Source organism: Anguilla anguilla, chromosome 3 (genome assembly GCF_013347855.1).
Source record: "Anguilla anguilla isolate fAngAng1 chromosome 3, fAngAng1.pri, whole genome shotgun sequence".
Classification (NCBI taxonomy): Eukaryota; Metazoa; Chordata; class Actinopteri; order Anguilliformes; family Anguillidae; genus Anguilla; species Anguilla anguilla.
The window spans coordinates 64,748,383-64,769,197 of NC_049203.1; the positions used below are offsets into that span (position 1 = coordinate 64,748,383).

Consider the following 20,815-nt stretch of genomic DNA (forward strand, 5'->3'; position numbering starts at 1 on the left):
ATCTGATTCAGGTATTGCAGTCCATGTACCAGCGTGCACTACCTTATCTAACAGGCAGCACAATACTTCCCGATGATCATCCCTACTAAACATGAGAAATACCAGAAACCCCCAAACAAGAGGTCATCCATTTGGCAAACCGAACAAACATTGGTGGCATCAGTCAGACATAGGCTAATAGGGAACTGCACAGCAACGCAAAAGTAATTTCAACAATTGGGGTGGGAGGTATGCCATCCCGTCAAGTTACACATTGGCTGGGCGCATGCCTCATACCTATGCAGCAGCGAGAGTTTGTCACTTTTCAGGATTTCCTACAGAAATAACCACTCTGACCACAGACTCTCAGACCTTAAGCACATTCATTTCGGTACCTTGTGACCATATTTCTACAGACAGAATTAACAAACAACGTCACATGTCCGCACAATAAACCCCTAAACTTAGATGATTTAGCGTTTTCTCCTTCTTCTTTTTCTCGGTCAGCAAGGTGGCCGAATTATCGAACCGGCTAGTTTGCTAGCCGACTGCTTAACAAAGGAAAAACAGTACACAGCCGTGCGCGCACCCGACTACAGTGAGTAGCCTAATGTTAATTTAGATAAAGTTCGCTAGTTAGTTAGCTAACGTTAACACCTGAGCTCTTAATAGATACATATTACTAAAGCCATGTCCAACTTATTCTCATTCACAGACTCAAAACCCCTCCAAGTAAAAATAAATAAATAATGAGTCACGCATCATAATATTGAACATTTAGTAGAACAAAACAGCCGGTGCCATATTCGGATTAAAACTGCGCATGCGTCATCGAGAACGGCTTTGTTTAAACCGCGCATGCGTCGTCCAGAACGGCTTTCTCCAAGCCTGCAGCCAACTGAGGGCGGGGGAGCATGAATGTGACCGAAACTCAGAGCTCCGGTGAGTGTGCTTCCACCTTCTGGTCATTCCGATGAACTCCATAGTTGGAAAAATCACGAACAGCCCCTTTACGTACCTAAGCAAAATGTAAAGTGGGAAATCAAAGGGTCAAGCAGCTCGTTGAAGACATTTTGGGCCTGTCAACTTCTTGCATACGTCTAAGCTGTTGGGAAATACCTCAGCCCTTGCGCTAGCAATGCAAATGCGTATAAAAATTTTAATGAATTAATCCTGAGTACATAACACTGGCCCTGGTAGTTATCCAAAAGTTTTGAATATACCTGAAATTATATTTTACTTTTGAGAAATACCTCTGTTGTGGCTTTACCAATGCAAATGAGCTGTAAAATTCAAATAAAAATTTGAGGCACTGATGACACCCTAACCCATCTTTCCCAGAAGCATTTAGAAAGCCCTGTTGCATATGACAGACTGATGTTCATCGATTTTTAGTTCTGCATGTAACACAATAGCCTACATCCACACATTTTGTTTAAAAGACTAGTGCAGTTAAAGATGAATCTCTTTTTATCATATAGATTCACTCTTTCCTTAAAAAAAAAGAAAAAAGACAAAAAAAAAGCCCACAGCAGGTCAGTGTGAACATAGCACTCTCTGACACTCAAATTTTGTTTTCATGAAACCGTTTTCGGTGCCTTTTAATTTTGAAAAGTGGTACAATTGTTTGCCACTTTGCCATTTAATTATTTTTTTTGATGTACACTGAGAAAATAATTGTAATGTTGCATTATATATGAATCCATGTGTGCATTTAGGCGCACGTGTGAAAGCTATAGTTAATCCTAACCGCAGGCATGAATAGGACTGAAACTCCGAGCTCCTGTGAGTGTGGTCTTGCGGTCATTCAGATGAACTACACATTTGGAATAATTGGAAACGCCAACTCTCTGTGCCAAAACGTAAAGAGAGAAGTGAACGGGTCATGCAGCTCATTGAAGACATTGTGGGCCTGCCACCTTATTGCACACGTCTAAGCTGTTGGGAAATGCCTCTGCTGTGGCTTTACTGAAGTAACCAGGCCATGCAATTAATCCTTAGTAAGTAACACCGGCAATGGCAGTAATTCAAAAGTTCTGAATATGACAGAAAATTATATTTTACAATTTATGTGCTATCAAATGTTGGTTGCACAATACTACAGTGATAAAACAACTGTAAATATACCTCTTACTGTACTGTGTGCCTTGTAGGCTATCCTCGTAGCACTTCCATTGGTTAATATCTTTCACTTCGTCAGTAATCCACACACAAAAACCATTCTTTACCACATTAACTTTTGTAATTTGTAATATACATAGTGAGCCCCACAATGTTTGTAAAAAAGCCATACTATTCCTTGATTTGGTTATGTACTTTATGTACATAATTTCAGATTTGTAATCAAACCATTCATATGTGGTTAAAGTGCAGATTCTCAGCTTTTATTAAAGGCTATTTTAATACAGTTTGGTTTCACCACATAGAACCCCCCGGCCCTCGCCCCATTTCAGGGTGCCATAATGGTTGGGAAAACTGCTTTCACAGGTGTTTCTGATTAGTCAGGTGAGTTCAGTGGGGAATTTCTAAAATAATAGCACACCAAAAATCACATAAAGTAAATATATGGGAAAATTCTGATTGGAATCAAAAATAAACTTTCTGTTTCCACAAACAAATTCCACTTTTTATCCATAGAGCGGGCATCTCACAGTATCACTCAATAAGAATTATGATTAAGGAATTTCAAAATAAAACCACTTCAAAAATCTTAGCCGACTAGAAAACTTTCACATTTCAACCAAATCTAGCCAGTTAACCAAACATAAATGGTAACATATACAACCTAGATGGAAACATGTACAATCTAAATGTTCACTGAAAGCTTCCTAGCCGGCTAGCACATAGCCAGGCTATATCAGGGCAAAACATGAGCGAAATTAGTGGTAAATAGAGCTAACCTAGTCTGTTTATGTCGAAACATCTGTCAACCTAGATTTCCATCCCTTCAAACATTTGGATACCATTTGTATTCGGTCTTTTTGCTCACTGAGAGACTAACGATACTCACCTTGAGTCATGAAACAATGCAGTTTGTATGCAAAATAATAAATTAATATGTATTTCAGGAATACAGATGAGTTCCCACAAAGATTATACAGATGCAAAAGCAATAGCTTCAAAGAAATAGGCAATTATTATTTTGCAAATAAGCTTGCGTAATGAGTTAAAGATTTTCCTGAGTCTCAGGTAGTATTCTACCTCGTGTCTCTCAGTCATCCAAAGATCCCGTAGACAAGCACGTTACCAACAGGCCACCACCAAAGTAGCCAAAGTAGGCACTAATTATTTTGGTTAAATATATGTACGTCCAGTTTGTGTGTGTATTTGATGTTTTTATTGGCTGATGTACCTAAATGTCCAATGGAGAGACGTATTATTTGTGGGCCTGGATCATTTGTGATGATCTAATCAGCAGGAAGAAGAAGAAGAAGAAGAAGAAGAAGGAAAAAACACAAAATCCCCTAAATTTGGGGCTGTATTCTGAGAATGTGTAAATTTGTTTTTGAATTCTGTGTGTCTACACAACATCAGCAGGTGCAGAAGTTAATGTTTTTAAGTGCTGAGAGCCTGTGGCCATTCTGGCTATTTCTGTAGGAAACCCTGAAAAGTGGCAAACTCTCAGTGCTGTATAGGTACGAGGCCTGCCACCTCACCAAGGCGTAACTTGGCTGGATGGCATACCTGCCATCCCAGTTCTGGAGGCACAAATAGAAAATTTTTTATTAATTCTGAGTTTTGAATATAACTGGAATTAAATTTTACATAACCTGCGCAACCAAATGTTGGTGTGTGCAGAGGATGGTAGGGGGGGTGCTGTGGGGACAGGGTCCAGCTCCATTTAAAGAGAGCTGGGACCAGAACAGAGACAGAAACAGGGGCAAACACACCTGCAGTCACACTCTCATTAGGACAACCTCAGAGGCACCATGAAACACACTATCCTGGTCTGCATAGTGCTGCTGGTCGCAGTGTCTGGTGAGTACCAGCAAGTTCAGGGCATGATGTTAAAATCTCTGTATATTTATTCACCTCTCCTTAAAAGGAGTCTTATTTTAGCCGCTCCAAAATACATTTGTTTATCCTGTCCGTGGGGTTGAAGGTGTGGATTGTGAATGGGGTTTTTTTTCTTTTTTGATGACATTTAAGGGAGTCTTATTCGAGCTGGTTTAAATATATTTGAGCAGACTGTTATCGTTGCTTCTTTGGGTTGAACACTTCAGATGTGGTTAAAGTGCAGATTCTCAACTTTTACTGAAGTGTATTTTTACGGCAAGCCGTTAAACCTTTTATTCAATTTGTTTTTGATATCGAGAATTCCATTTTAACTACTTACAATACAAATTCTTGAAATCAAGAATTCCATTTTAACTAGTAATAATATGAATTCTTGATATCAACTATTCAATTTTAACTAGTAAAAAAAAGAATTTTTGATATCAAGAATTACATTTGAACTAGTTAAAAATGGAATTCTTGATATCCAGATATCCAACTAGTTCTAACATTAATGAGCTTCATTTTCATGTGTCTGTGTCCATGAAGGCAAAGTAACATGTGCATTGTGACTTTCTTAAAGCACCGAGCACCAAAAGGGAAAAAAACAGAGAAAAATTATTCTATAATAATCTCGAGAGAGTGGAACAATTTGCTTTATTATTATTCGTTTATTTATTCCTTTTTTAAGTGAATTTCTGCACTTTTTTATTTTTATGAGAACTTTTTTATTTGTTATTTTATATCTTACTCTATTTTATTCTTATTCTGTGTTTCATCATGTATCTATGTGAAGCACTTTGAATTGCCTTTGTGTATGAAAGGTTCTATACAAATAAACTTGCCTTGCCTTGCCTTTATAATTATAATTTTTATATGTAGAGCTGAACAAGCAAACAGGCTGCATGCTCTGGGAGTTTTACTTACGCCTTGCCCTTGTGGTAGAAAACAATGGGAGGTAAAAATCATCAGCACCACTTGATGGCGTAATACAACTACATTAGGCTGTCTCACTTTATCATCCAGACCCCGAATCGCACTGTGTTATCCTTCTCGCCAGAAACAGAAAATGATAGCACAGACACGGCGAGTTGGGGTCAATGTCCACTGTTATTTCCAATATTGTCTCGGCTCCCAATCTTTAGCTCAGGTTTGACTGTCAAGTTGCTGTTTGTTATTATAGCTGAAATATTATTTATAAGCGTTATTTTTATTGTGGAGGATAATCTTACCGTTGGGCCGCCACAGGAAAATCCACACTGTTGCTAGACTACGGGGAAACAATGCGCGTTGAAGTATTCATCCGCAACACAACTATGACACTGGACTATGGCTGAGATGTGCTGAACTATGACCTTACTGACCAACTGCCATTCCCAACAGAAAAGGGCACTGACACGTCAACCTCATTCTTTCTTTCAGAGATCGCAGCGTTTTTCCCGGAATCACCGCCCCGTTGGGTGAGGCACTACAGAGGGGAAGTCTGACATTGTGTTTACATGTAACAAGCCAAGTTTGAAGAGAAAAAAGTCATTTGCATTCCCTGTGCTTATTTGTACAAAAGTTGTTCTAAGTCCCATGGTATTTGAATGTGTGTAAAATTAGCTTAATATGTCATATGTAATGTGCCTACCATATGTAATGCTGGGTAGAGCATTCAAAGTACTGTTTCTCACACAGATAAAAAACAAAACACAAAGAATAAAGAATCCAGTCTGAAGTGATGTTCAGTATGAAAAAAAACATGTACACCCTTCAATTAATCAGTGCTCTGTCATATCCTCCCATAACAGCCTTTATGCACGAAGGATGCTGAGAAAGGGACATGTCCTACCAACTGGGACCCTGTGTGCGGGACTGACAAAGTAACTTATAAGAACGAGTGTGAACTCTGTCGTGCCAACCTGTAAGTTGCAGATTTAGCTTTCCTTCCTTTGTGTATTGATTGTTTTCTGTTGCACAACATAACACATTTGGACACTAATGCACAGAGATGCATGGAGACCAACACTTGAGAGATTTATGTGCTCCTTTATTTTCATACTGGCTGACATGAAAGCATACAGTGTAATAGAAAATGCACTGCTTCTTCACAGGGGTCCCCCAGGACCGATTTTGAGAACCACTGGTCTAGGGCACGTGAATCACCACATGTTCAAATTAATATGATCAGCAAGATTCATATAAAAAAATACTGACCCCAAGCAGTGACATTGATCAATTTATGAATACCATAGTTGATATTTTTGAAAAAGTATGTAATAAGAAATCAATTTTTGTTTGTGGTGACTTTAATATAGACATGTTAAAATATAATGAACATAAACTAACAACAGACTATTGTAATGTAATGTTTAGTTTTGGTCTCTGGCCCCTTATTGATAAACCTAGTAGGATAACTAAAGAAAGTGCCACACTTATTGATAACATTTTTACTAATGTTCATGACCAAGCAACAAGTGGTTTGTTTTTAAGTGATATCAGTGATCATCCTCCTATTTTTGTGATTTCACATAATTTAAAGGTTCAATGTTCAGTTGGTGTAAGTGAGCCTTCTTGTAAATTAGTAAGAATAAGGACACCAGAAAGAATTGAGGCCTTAAAGATGGACTTTATAAATTACAGCTGGGATGAGGTGTATGTTGATGATCCTAATCAGGCCTATGATGCATTTTTGTTCACATTCATAGAGTTATATAACAAACATTGTCCTATTAGAAAGTGCTGGTTGAAGGATAAATATAAAGGAAAGCCATGGATGACAAAAAGTCTGCAAAGGGCATGCAAAAAGAAAAATGTACTTTATAAGAAATATTTACAACTGACAACCAGTGAAAGTGAAGAAAAATATAAGTTGTATAAGAATAAATTGATTTCCATTATGAGATTACAGAAGAAGGAATACTACAATAAAATATTAGAGGAGAGTAAAAACAACATTCAAAGGACTTGGAAAGTAATCAATCATATTATTCGGAATAGATGTTATAAATCTGAATTTCCAAGTTATTTTTTAAATAGCTCTGATGCTACAGTGGACAATATAAAAAGCATCGTTGATGATAATCTGTCTTTTCAAAGAGGTGTTTTTCCTAATAATATGAAATCAGCAAAGGTAATACCAATATTTAAAAATGGAGATAAGCACTACATGGATAATTATAGACCGGTGTCCCTTCTTCCTCAATTTTCAAAAATATTAGAGAAATTATTTGTGAAACAATTGGATCTCTTCATTGGTAAATATGAATTATTGAGTGAACACCAGTATGGATTTAGGGAAAATAGAACTACTACATATGCAGTAATGGAGATGGTAGAAGAAATAACAAAGGCAGTTGAAAATGATGAGTGTTCTATTGGTATTTATATTGACCTACAGAAGGCTTTTGATACTATAGATTACTGCCAATTATTGAGAAAATTGGAGAAGTATGGAATAAAGCTACTTGGAAAATAGGCAGCAATGTGTGCAAATTAATGAAACTGTGTCAGGATTTAGGAAGGTCACCTGTGGGGTACCCCAGGGATCGGTGATTGATCCAAAACATTTTTTTTACTTTATATTAATGATGTTTGCAATGTTACTGAAATGTTAAAATTTGTCATTTTTGCAGACGATACAAATTTATTTTGCTCTGGGGAAAATGTAAAGGAACTTTTGTATGCTATTGAAAGGGAGCTGGAAATTCTCAAAACTTGGTTTGATGTTAATAAATTGTCTCTCAATATTAAGAAAACTAAATTTATGGTTTTTGGTAATCAAAAAGAAATTGATGGGGATATTGAATAAAAAATCTGTGATGTTGAAATTGAAAGAGTTTTTGAGACAAAATTCTTAGAGGTTGTGATTGATCATAAATTAACATGGAAACAACATATTGACTATATTAAAGGAAAAATTTCAAAGTCAATAGCAATCCTTTATAAATCTAGGGATATATTCAATTATAAGGCCTTGTATATAATTTATTGCTCACTTATACTTCCTTATATGTCTTACTGTGTGGAATTGTGTGGGTCGGCCTTTAAAACGACTATAAATTCAATAGTTTTACTACAAAAACGAGCCATACGTATTATTAATAAGGCTGGTTACTATGATCACACTAATCCAATGTTTATAAAATCCCATGTTATGAAATTTAATGATTTGGTATATTATAAAATAATGCAAATTATGTTTAGAGCTAAAACAAAGTCACTCCCAGATTGTGTACAAAGGTTTTTATCAATACAGGAGTGCAATTATGATTTGTGAGATGTTTGTAAATTCACTGCACAAAAAGCTAAAAAAGGGATTAAAAGGAGATGTATTTCTATTGTTGGGGTTAAATTATGGAATAATGCTAATATAAATGTAAGAATGTGTAACTCGCTTTTTGTTTTCAAAAGAATGGTTTATAAAGCTATTTTTGAGGGTTACAATTGTGAATGATTTTTATTTTATTAAGTTTTATTTTTGGAGGGTAGCTTAAATTGATAAGAATGTAGGATAGGCATATATAAGCATTATGCTTCTGCCTGTGCCTTTTCAGTCGCTACCTAATACATAGATTGTTGACTTGTTTATACTGTCTAGACTGTTTATATTATATTGTATTGTGTGTGATGATTGTGTGAGACAACCAAAAGACTCAAAAGGTGGCTATTTAGCCATGACATGCTCGCATCAGAGACACCGGAGTCTTTTATTTTTCTATGATCGTTTATCTGTATGGCAAATGGCCATGTTACCGTTATTTCTTACATTTTTACATGCCACTAGTTTAGTAAATGAATATTTACTGGAACTGAGTTAAACATTTTGCCTGGGCAGGGTAGGAGGGGTCTAAGAACATCAGACTGTACACCAGAGCAGCCTGGATTCTGTTTTATTTGGGTTTTCTTTTTATCCATATGAGAAACATTACTCTAAATACACTACCCAGCATTACGTGGTACACATGACATATTCATGTAATTTTAGACACATTCGAATACCACAGGCCTTGCAACCCTTTATTGTACAACTTTCAAACGTTTTGTTTTATAGTTGAAATTTAAAGCAGAATTTTTAAATTGAAAATTAGTACGGTCACTATATTTTCTCCAAACTTGGTTCGTTTCTTGCCAACATAATATCAGGCTTGAAGTGTTTTTCTGTGTATTGCAGCTGTGACATTGTTCTATATTTCCCTTATAGGCGGAGAAAATCTCAAATCCCGGTCGCGTCCCCTGGGAAGTGTTGGTCCTAAAATGGAAAGTAAACTGTCCGCAACAGTTCAACTGATTTCTCCTACATTGTTTTATGGATGGGAACGTAACGACTGTCGTGCAACACTTGCCCTACCTGCTTGCTCATCTGCTTGGGGTCCATGGGGAAGAATCTAGAAGGCCCACTGCATAGTCTGTAATCTGGAGACTACTGCTTATTCATAATCTGTACCCTGCCGCTTGAGTGTATTCTGTACACCGCATCAATAAAGTAATACAGCATTCAGCACGTGCATCTTCCATCATTACGAGTTTGTAGTTGTGTCATGATTCACAGTCTACAGGACAGAAGTTTCTGACTGCTGTGTACAATGAATGCTATCTGTGGTGACCGCAGTGATAAATGACTGTTGAAGAGGCTCCTGTCAGCAACTCAGAGAGCTAACTAATGATAAATCCACTTAATGATATTTTCACACAGGGAATGTGTAAACAGGCAACAAATAGAATAGTCAGGACAACTCACATACTTAAATTACATGTTTTAATGAATGTGTAAGTATATATTTTTTGGTTTGGAGCTGAATGGATCTGATTCAGGTATTGCAGTCCATGTACCAGCGTGCACTACCTTATCTAACAGGCAGCACAATACTTCCCGATGATCATCCCCACTAAACATGAGAAATACCAGAAACCCCCAAACAAGAGGTCATCCATTTGACAAACCGAACAAACATTGGTGGCATCAGTCAGACATAGGCTAATAGGGAATTGCACAGCAACGCAAAAGTAATTTCAACAATTGGGGTGGGAGGTATGCCATCCCGTCAAGTTACACATTGGCTGGGCGCATGCCTCATACCTATGCAGCAGCGAGAGTTTGTCACTATTCAGGGTTTCCTACAGAAATAACCACTCTGACCACAGACTCTCACACCTTAAGCACATTCATTTCGGTACCTTGTGACCATAATTCTACAGACAGAATTAACAAACAACTTCACATGTCCGCACAATAAACCCCTAAACTTAGATGATTTAGCGTTTTCTCCTTCTTCTTTTTCCCGGTCAGCAAGGTGGCCGAATTATCGAACCGGCTAGTTTGCTAGCCGACTGCTTAACAAAGGAAAAACAGTACACAGCCGTGCGCGCACCCGACTACAGTGAGTAGCCTAATGTTAATTTAGCTAAAGTTCGCTAGTTAGTTAGCTAACGTTAACACCTGAGCTCTTAATAGATACATATTACTAAAGCCATGTCCAACTTATTCTCATTCACAGACTCAAAACTCCTCCAAGTAAAAATAAATAAATAATGAGTCACGCATCATAATATTGAACATTTAGTAGAACAAAACAGCCGGTGCCATATTCGGATTAAAACTGCGCATGCGTCATCGAGAACGGCTTTATTTAAACCGCGCATGCGTCGTCCAGAACGGCTTTCTCCAAGCCTGCAGCCAACTGAGGGCGGGGGAGCATGAATGTGACCGAAACTCAGAGCTCCGGTGAGTGTGCTTTCACCTTCTGGTCATTCCGATGAACTCCATAGTTGGAAAAATCACGAACAGCCCCTTTACGTACCTAAGCAAAATGTAAAGTGGGAAATCAAAGGGTCAAGCAGCTCGTTGAAGACATTTTGGGCCTGTCAACTTCTTGTATACGTCTAAGCTGTTGGGAAATGCCTCAGCCCTTGCGCTAGCAAATCAAATGCGAATAAAAATTTTAATGAATTAATCCTGAGTACATAACACTGGCCCTGGTAGTTATCCAAAAGTTTTGAATATACCTGAAATTATATTTTACTTTTGAGAAATACCTCTGTTGTGGCTTTACCAATGCAAATGAGCTGTAAAATTCAAATAAAAATTTGAGGCACTGATGACACCCTAACCCATCTTTCCCAGAAGCATTTAGAAAGCCCTGTTGCATATGACAGACTGATGTTCATCGATTTTTAGTTCTGCATGTAACACAATAGCCTACATCCACACATTTTGTTTAAAAGACTAGTGCAGTTAAAGATGAATCTCTTTTTAATCATATAGATTCACTCTTTCCTTAAAAAAAAAGAAAAAAGACAAAAAAAAAGCCCACAGCAGGTCAGTGTGAACATAGCACTCTCTGACACTCAAATTTTGTTTTCATGAAACCGTTTTCGGTGCCTTTTAATTTTGAAAAGTGGTACAATTGTTTGCCACTTTGCCATTTAATTTTTTTTTTTTGATGTACACTGAGAAAATAATTGTAATGTTGCATTATATATGAATCCATGTGTGTATTTAGGCGCACGTGTGAAAGCTATAGTTAATCCTAACCGCAGGCATGAATAGGACTGAAACTCCGAGCTCCTGTGAGTGTGGTCTTGCGGCCATTCAGATGAACTACACATTTGGAATAATTGGAAACGCCAACTCTCTGTGCCAAAACGTAAAGAGAGAAGTGAACGGGTCATGCAGCTCATTGAAGACATTGTGGGCCTGTCACCTTAATGCACACGTCTAAGCTGTTGGGAAATGCCTCTGCTGTGGCTTTACTGAAGTAACCAGGCCATGCAATTAATCCTTAGTAAGTAACACCGGCAATGGCAGTAATTCAAAAGTTCTGAATATGACAGAAAATTATATTTTACAATTTTTGTGCTATCAAATGTTGGTTGCACAATACTACAGTGATAAAACAACTGTAAATATACCTCTTACTGTACTGTGTGCCTTGTAGGCTATCCTCGTAGGACTTCCATTGGTTAATATCTTTCAGTTTGTCAGTAATCCACACACAAACACCATTCATTACCACATTAACTTTTGTAATTTGTAATATACATAGTGAGCCCCACAATGTTTGTAAAAAAGCCATACTATTCCTTGATTTGGTTATGTACTCTATGTACATAATTTCAGATTTGTAATCAAACCATTCATATGTGGTTAAAGTGCAGATTCTCAGCTTTTATTAAAGGCTATTTTAATACAGTTTGGTTTCACCACATAGAACCCCCTGGCCCTCGCCCCATTTCAGGGTGCCATAATGGTTGGGAAAACTGCTTTCACAGGTGTTTCTGATTAGTCAGGTGAGTTCAGTGGGGAATTTCTAAAATAATAGCACACCAAAAATCACATAAAGTAAATATATGGGAAAATTCTGATTGGAATCAAAAATAAACTTTCTGTTTCCACAAACAAATTCCACTTTTTATCCATAGAGCGGGCATCTCACAGTATCACTCAATAAGAATTATGATTAAGGAATTTCAAAATAAAACCACTTCAAAAATCTTAGCCGACTAGAAAACTTTCACATTTCAACCAAATCTAGCCAGTTAACCAAACATAAATGGTAACATATACAACCTAGATGGAAACATGTACAATCTAAATGTTCACTGAAAGCTTCCTAGCCGGCTAGCACATAGCCAGGCTATATCAGGGCAAAACATGAGCGAAATTAGTGGTAAATAGAGCTAACCTAGTCTGTTTATGTCGAAACATCTGTCAACCTAGATTTCCATCCCTTCAAACATTTGGATACCATTTGTATTCGGTCTTTTTGCTCACTGAGAGACTAACGATACTCACCTTGAGTCATGAAACAATGCAGTTTGTATGCAAAATAATAAATTAATATGTATTTCAGGAATACAGATGAGTTCCCACAAAGATTATACAGATGCAAAAGCAATAGCTTCAAAGAAATAGGCAATTATTATTTTGCAAATAAGCTTGCGTAATGAGTTAAAGATTTTCCTGAGTCTCAGGTAGTATTCTACCTCGTGTCTCTCAGTCATCCAAAGATCCCGTAGACAAGCACGTTACCAACAGGCCACCACCAAAGTAGCCAAAGTAGGCACAAATTATTTTGGTTAAATATATGTACGTCCAGTTTGTGTGTGTATTTGATGTTTTTATTGGCTGATGTACCTAAATGTCCAATGGAGAGACGTATTATTTGTGGGCCTGGATCATTTGTGATGATGTAATCAGCAGGAAGAAGAAGAAGAAGAAGAAGAAGAAGGAAAAAACACAAAATCCCCTAAATTTGGGGCTGTATTCTGAGAATGTGTAAATTTGTTTTTGAATTCTGTGTGTCTACACAACATCAGCAGGTGCAGAAGTTAATGTTTTTAAGTGCTGAGAGCCTGTGGCCATTCTGGCAATTTCTGTAGGAAACCCTGAAAAGTGGCAAACTCTCAGTGCTGTATAGGTACGAGGCCTGCCACCTCACCAAGGCGTAACTTGGCTGGATGGCATACCTGCCATCCCAGTTCTGGAGGCACAAATAGAAAAACTTTTATTAATTCTGAGTTTTGAATATAACTGGAATTAAATTTTACATAACCTGCGCAACCAAATGTTGGTGTGTGCAGAGGATGGTAGGGGGGGTGCTGTGGGGACAGGGTCCAGCTCCATTTAAAGAGAGCTGGGACCAGAACAGAGACAGAAACAGGGGCAAACACACCTGCAGTCACACTCTCATTAGGACAACCTCAGAGGCACCATGAAACACACTATCCTGGTCTGCATAGTGCTGCTGGTCGCAGTGTCTGGTGAGTACCAGCAAGTTCAGGGCATGATGTTAAAATCTCTGTATATTTATTCACCTCTCCTTAAAAGGAGTCTTATTTTAATCGCTCCAAAATACATTTGTTTATCCTGTCCGTGGGGTTGAAGGTGTGGATTGTGAATGGGGTTTTTTTTCTTTTTTGATGACATTTAAGGGAGTCTTATTCGAGCTGGTTTAAATATATTTGAGCAGACTGTTATCGTTGCTTCTTTGGGTTGAACACTTCAGATGTGGTTAAAGTGCAGATTCTCAACTTTTACTGAAGTGTATTTTTACGGCAAGCCGTTAAAACTTTTATTCAATTTGTTTTTGATATCGAGAATTCCATTTTAACTACTTACAATACAAATTCTTGAAATCAAGAATTCCATTTTAACTAGTAATAATATGAATTCTTGATATCAACTATTCAATTATAACTAGTAAAAATAAGAATTTTTGATATCAAGAATTACATTTGAACTAGTTAAAAATGGAATTCTTGATATCCAGATATCCAGCTAGTTCTAACATTAATGAGCTTCATTTTCATGTGTCTGTGTCCATGAAGGCAAAGTAACATGTGCATTGTGACTTTCTTAAAGGACCGAGCACCAAAAGGGAAAAAAACACAGAAAAATTATTCTATAATAATCTCGAGAGAGTGGAACAATTTGCTTTATTATTATTCGTTTATTTATTCCTTTTTTAAGTGAATTTCTGCACTTTTTTATTTTTATGAGAACTTTTTTATTTGTTATTTTATATCTTACTCTATTTTATTCTTATTCTGTGTTTCATCATGTATCTATGTGAAGCACTTTGAATTGCCTTTGTGTATGAAAGGTTCTATACAAATAAACTTGCCTTGCCTTGCCTTTATAATTATAATTTTTATATGTAGAGCTGAACAAGCAAACAGGCTGCATGCTCTGGGAGTTTTACTTACGCCTTGCCCTTGTGGTAGAAAACAATGGGAGGTAAAAATCATCAGCACCACTTGATGGCGTAATACAACTACATTAGGCTGTCTCACTTTATCATCCAGACCCCGAATTGCTCTGTGTTATCCTTCTCGCCAGAAACAGAAAATGATAGCACAGACACGGCGAGTTGGGGTCAATGTCCACTGTTATTTCCAATATTGTCTCGGCTCCCAATCTTTAGCTCAGGTGAAATTCTATAACTGTTTGTTATTATAGCTGAAATATTATTTATAAGCGTTATTTTTATTGTGGCGGATAATTTTACCGCTGGGCCGCCACAGGAAAATCCACACTGTTGCTAGACTACGGGGAAACAATGCGTGTTGAAGTATTCATCCGCAACACAACTATGACACTGGACTATGGCTGAGATGTGCTGAGCTATGACCTTACTGACCAACTGCCATTCCCAACAGAAAAGGGCACTGACACGTCAACCTCATTCTTTCTTTCAGAGATCTCAGCGTATTTTCCGGGATTTGTACCGGCCTCAAGGGTGAGGCACTACAGAGGGGAAGTCTGACATTGTGTTTACATGTAACAAGCCAAGTTTGAAGAGAAAAAAAGTCATTTGCATTCCCTGTGCTTGTTTGCACAAAAGTTGTTCTAAGTCTCATGGTATTTGAATGTGTGTAAAATTAGCTTAATATGTCATATGTAATGTGCCTACCAGATGTAATGCTGGGTAGAGCATTCAAAGTACTGTTTCTCACACAGATAAAAAACAAAACACAAAAAATAAAGAATCCAGTCTGCATTGATGTTCAGTATGATTTTTTTAGACCCCTCCTGGACTGTCTGACTCCTCTTCTGTAATATAGTTAACAGAACTGAGGATTGCATGAGACGGCATTATATGCTACGTTGTTAGAAAAGTGGCCTTGTGCAGGAGTGGTGACATGTTCAAATGCCAAGAAGCATAAAGGTTTACTCAGTTTGCTTCAGCAAATATTAATCAAATAAAGAATTGGCATGTAACCACATAAGCAGAAACTAAGTGACTAAGGATACAGCCCTTTAATGAACAGATACACAATCATAGAAACATAGCTGACATAGCTCAGGAGGTAAGACCGATTGTCTGGCAGTCGGAGGGTTGCCGGTTCAAACCCTGCCCTGGGCATGTCGAAGTGTCCTTGAGCAAGACACCTAACCCCTAACTCCTTACTGCTCTGGCGAATGAGAGGCATCAATTGTAAAGTGCTTTGGATAAAAGCGCTATATAAATGCAGTCCATTTACCATTTACCATAAAATATGAAAAATAAAAAAAAACATGTACACCCTTCAATTAATCACTGCTTTGTCATATCCTCCCATAGCAGCCTAGATGCACGGCGGATGCTGAGAAAGGGACATGTCCTACCAACTGGGACCCTGTGTGCGGGACTGACAAAGTAACTTATAAGAACGAGTGTGAACTCTGTCGTGCCAACCTGTAAGTTGCAGATTTAGCTTTCCTTCCCTTGTGTATTGATTGTTTTCTGTTGCACAACATAACACATTTGAACACTAATGCACAGAGGTGCATGGAGACCAACACTTGAGAGATTTATGTGCTCCTTTATTTTCATACTGGCTGACATGAAAGGATACAGTGTAATAGAAAATGCACTGCTTCTTGTGCCTCTCTGGGCCAAACATTAGGTATAGCCACACAACAAAAAACAGTTTAAAAGACGAGGGCAATATCCCAGAATCTGTGAGTGTCTATCATAAGGAATCAGGCAGTTACCTTGAATTGACAATAGAAAAAAATAATTTTATTGTGGAAGACCTACACAAGGCTGGACTCCACAAGTGCTCTACAGATACGTCAATTCAGAGGAAGCTGGTCTGTGTGACACACTAAATAATCATATTATTTGCAGCCATGAATTACAGGAAATGTAGAAAATCAAATAGTTGTGTTTAGTATGGTTAATCACAGCATGTCTAGGGCACGTGGTTCTCAAAATCGGCACCTAATTAAGAAAAATTAACAGCTTGTTAAAATTCTGGGATTGTTGTTGAGGTTGGAATGAAAACCAGCATACACAGGGGTCCCCCAGGACCGATTTTGAGAACCACTGGTCTAGGGCACGTGAATCACGACCACGTGTTCAATTTTTTTTTCAATCCAGAAATCAATTTTTGTTTGTGGTGACTTTAATATAGACTTGTTAAAATATAATGAACATAAACTAACAACAGACTTTTGTAATGTAATGTTTAGTTTTGGTCTCTGGCCCCTTATTGATAAACCTAGTAGGATAACTAAAGAAAGTGCCACACTTATTGATAACATTTTTACTAATGTCCATGACCAAGCAACAAGTGGTTTGTTTTTAAGTGATGTCAGTGATCATCTTCCTATTTTTGTGATTTCACATAATTTAAAGGTTAAATGTTCAGTTGGTGTAAGTGAGCCTTGTTGTAAATTAGTAAGAATAAGGACACCAGAAAGAATTGAGGCCTTAAAGATGGACCTTATAAAGTACAGCTGGGGTGAGGTGTATGTTGATGATCCTAATCAGGCCTATGATGCATTTGCAAAAAGAAAAATTTACTTTATAAGAAATATTTACAACTGAGAGCCAGTGAAAGTGAAGAAAAATATAAGTTGTATAAGAATAAATTGATTTCCATTATGAGATTACAGAAGAAGGAATACTACAATAAAATATTAGAGGAGAGTAAAAACAACATTCAAAGGACTTGGAAAGTAATCAATCATATTATTCGGAATAGATGTTATAAATCTGAATTTCCGAGTTATTTCTTAAATAGCTCTGATGCTACAGTGGACAATATAAAAAGCATTGTTGATGATAATCTGTCTTTTCAAAGAGGTGGTTTTCCTAATAATATAAAATCAGCAAAGGTAATACCAATATTTAAAAATGGAGATAAGCACTACATGGATAATTATAGACTGATGTCCCTTCTTCCTCAATTTCCAAAAATATTAGAGAAATTATTTGTGAAACAATTGGATCTCTTCATTGGTAAATATGAATTATTGCGTGAACACCAGTATGGATTTAGGGAAAATAGAACTACTACATATGCAGTAATGGAAATGGTAGAAGAAATAACAATGGCAGTTGAAAATGATGAGTGTTCTATTGGTATTTATATTGACCTACAGAAGGCTTTTGATACTATAGATCACAGCCAATTATTGAGAAAATTGGAGAAGTATGGAATAAGAGGTATAGCTTACTCTTGGCTGGAAAGCTACTTGGAAAATAGACAGCAATGTGTGCAAATTAATGAAACTGTGTCAGTATTTAGGAAGGTCACCTGTGGGTTACCCCAGGGATCGGTGATTGGTCCAAAACATTTTTTTTTACTTTATATTAATGATATTTTCAATGTTACTGAAATGTTAAAATTTGTCATTTTTGCAGACGATACAAATTTATTTTGCTCTGGGGAAAATGTAAAGGAACTTTTGTATGCTATTGAAAGGGAGCTGGAAATTCTCAAAACTTGGTTTGATGTTAATAAATTGTCTCTCAATATTAAGAAAACTAAATTTATGGTTTTTGGTAATCAAAAAGAAATTGATGGGGATATTGAATTAAAAATCTGTGATGTTGAAATTGAAAGAGTCTTTGAGACAAAATTCTTAGAGGTTGTGATTGATCATAAATTAACATGGAAACAACATATTGACTATATTAAAGGAAAAATTTCAAAGTCAATAGCAATCCTTTATAAATCTAGGGATATATTCAATTATAAGGCCTTGTATATAATTTATTGCTCACTTATACTTCCTTATATGTCTTACTGTGTGGAATTGTGTGGGTCGGCCTTTAAAACGACTATAAATTCAAGTCTTACTACAAAAACGAGCCATACGTATTATTAATAAGGCTGGTTACTATGATCACACTAATCCAATGTTTATAAAATCCCATGTTATGAAATTTAATGATTTGGTATATTATAAAATAATGCAAATTATGTTTAGAGCTAAAACAAAGTCACTCCCAGATTGTGTACAAAGGTTTTTTTCAATACAGGAGTGCAATTATGATTTGAGAGATGTTTGTAAATTCACTGTACAAAAAGCTAAAAAAGGGATTAAAAGGAGATGTATTTCTATTGTTGGGGTTAAATTATGGAATAATGCTAATATAAATGTAAGAATGTGTAACTCGCTTTTTGTTTTCAAAAGAATGGTTTATAAAGCTATTTTTGAGGGTTACAATTGTGAATGATTTTTATTTTATTAAGTTTTATTTTTGGAGGGTAGCTTAAATTGATAAGAATGTAGGATAGGCATATATAAGCATTATGCTTCTGCCTGTGCCTTTTCAGTCGCTACCGAATACATAGATTGTTGACTTGTTTATACTGTCTACGCTGTTTATATTATATTGTATTGTGTGTGATGACTGAATAAAAAATACTACTACTACTACATGTTTTTATTTAGGAGACAACCAAAAGACTCAAAAGGTGGCTATTTAGCCATGACATGCTCGCATCAGAGACACCTGAGTCTTTTATTTTTCTATGATCGTTTATCTGTATGGCAAATGGCCATGTTACCGTTATTTCTTACATTTTTACATGCCACAAGTTTAGTAAATGAATATTTACTGGAACTGAGTCAAACATTTTGCCTGGGCAGGGTAGGAGGGGTCTAAGAACATCAGACTGTACACCAGAGCAGCCTGGATTCTGTTTTATTTGTGTTTTCTTTTTATCCATATGAGAAACATTACTCTAAATACACTACCCAGCATTACATGTGGTACACATGACATATTCATGTAATTTTAGACACATTCGAATACCACAGGCCTTGGAACCCTTTATCGTACAACTTTCAAACCTTTTGTTTTATGGTTGAAATTTAAAGCAGAATTTTTAAATTGAAAATTAGTATGGGGACTATATTTTCTCCAAACTTGGTTCATTTTTTGCCAACATAATATCAGGCATGAAGTGTTTTTCTGTGTATTGCAGCTGTGACATTGTTCTATATTTCCGTTATAGGCGGAAAACCTCTAAAGTCAGGATCCGGTCCCGTTATCAGTGTTGATCTGAAAATGGAAAGTAATCTGCCCGCAACAGTTCAACTGATTTCTCCTACATTGTTTTATGGATGGGAATGTAACGACTGTCGTGCAACACTTGCCCTACCTGCTTGCTCATCTGCTTGGAGTCCATGGGGAAGAATCTAGAAGGCCAACTGCATAGTCTGTAATCTGGAGACTACTGCTTATTCATAATCTGTACCCTGCCGCTTGAGTGTATTCTGTACACCGCATCAATAAAGTAATACAGCATTCAGCACGCGCATCTTCCATCAGGACAAGTTTGTAGTTGTGTCATGACTCACAGTCTACAGGACAGAAGTTTCTGACTGCTGTGTACAATGAATGCTATCTGTGGTGACCGCAGTGATAAAGGACTGTTGAAGAGACTCCTGTCAGCAACTCAGAGAGCCAACTAATGATAAATCCACTTAATGATATTTTCACACAGGGAATGTGTAAACAGGCAACAAATCAAATACAGTCAGGACAACTCACATACTTAAATTACATGTTTTAATGAATGTGTAAGTATATATTTTTTGGTTTGGTGCTGAATGGATCTGATTCAGGTATTGCAGTCCATGTACCAGCGTGCACTACCCTATCTAACAGGCAGCACAATACTTCCCGATGATCATCCCTACTAAACATGAGAAATACCAGAAACCCCCAAACAAGAGGTCATCCATTTGGCAAACCGAACAAACATTGGTGGCATCAGTCAGACATAGGCTAATAGGGAACTGCACAGCAACGCAAAAGTAATTTCAACAATTGGGATGGGAGGTATGCCATCCCGTCAAGTTACACGTTGGCTGGGCGGCATGCCTCATACCTATGCAGCAGCGAGAGTTTGTCACTATTCAGGGTTTCCTACAGAAATAACCACTCTGACCACAGACTCTCACACCTTAAGCACATTCATTTCGGTACCTTGTGACCATAATTCTACAGACAGAATTAACAAACAACTTCACATGTCCGCACAATAAACCCCTAAACTTAGATGATTTAGCGTTTTCTCCTTCTTCTTTTTCCCGGTCAGCAAGGTGGCCGAATTATCGAACCGGCTAGTT

At 37.1% G+C, this 20,815-nt stretch overlaps 2 protein-coding genes across 6 annotated transcripts; both read left to right on the forward strand.

Moving 5' to 3' along the window:
* Window positions 1-597: 597 nt before the first annotated feature.
* LOC118222652 (serine protease inhibitor Kazal-type 1-like) lies at window positions 598-9,457 on the forward strand. 2 transcript variants are annotated; one of them, XM_035408396.1, is made up of 4 exons: window positions 598-921; window positions 5,398-5,435; window positions 5,769-5,881; window positions 9,161-9,457. In XM_035408396.1, the coding sequence occupies exons 1-4, from the start codon at window positions 894-896 to the stop codon at window positions 9,210-9,212; spliced, it is 231 nt and encodes a 76-aa protein (XP_035264287.1). In that variant the 5' UTR covers window positions 598-893; the 3' UTR covers window positions 9,213-9,457. The 2 variants fall into 2 exon arrangements, with proteins under 2 accessions (XP_035264287.1, XP_035264286.1); XM_035408395.1 differs by lacking the exon at window positions 598-921 and adding an exon at window positions 3,806-3,957.
* An 896-nt stretch (window positions 9,458-10,353) lies between these two features.
* Window positions 10,354-19,992, forward strand: LOC118223954 (serine protease inhibitor Kazal-type 1-like). 4 transcript variants are annotated; one of them, XM_035411075.1, is made up of 4 exons: window positions 10,354-10,681; window positions 15,157-15,197; window positions 16,023-16,138; window positions 19,696-19,992. In XM_035411075.1, exons 1-4 carry the CDS (start codon window positions 10,654-10,656, stop codon window positions 19,739-19,741), a joined length of 231 nt encoding a protein of 76 aa, XP_035266966.1. In that variant the 5' UTR covers window positions 10,354-10,653; the 3' UTR covers window positions 19,742-19,992. The 4 variants fall into 4 exon arrangements, 2 of the variants coding, with proteins under 2 accessions (XP_035266966.1, XP_035266964.1); XM_035411073.1 differs by lacking the exon at window positions 10,354-10,681 and adding an exon at window positions 13,631-13,719; XR_004764532.1 differs by lacking the exon at window positions 15,157-15,197.
* The last annotated feature ends 823 nt before the right edge of the window (window positions 19,993-20,815 follow it).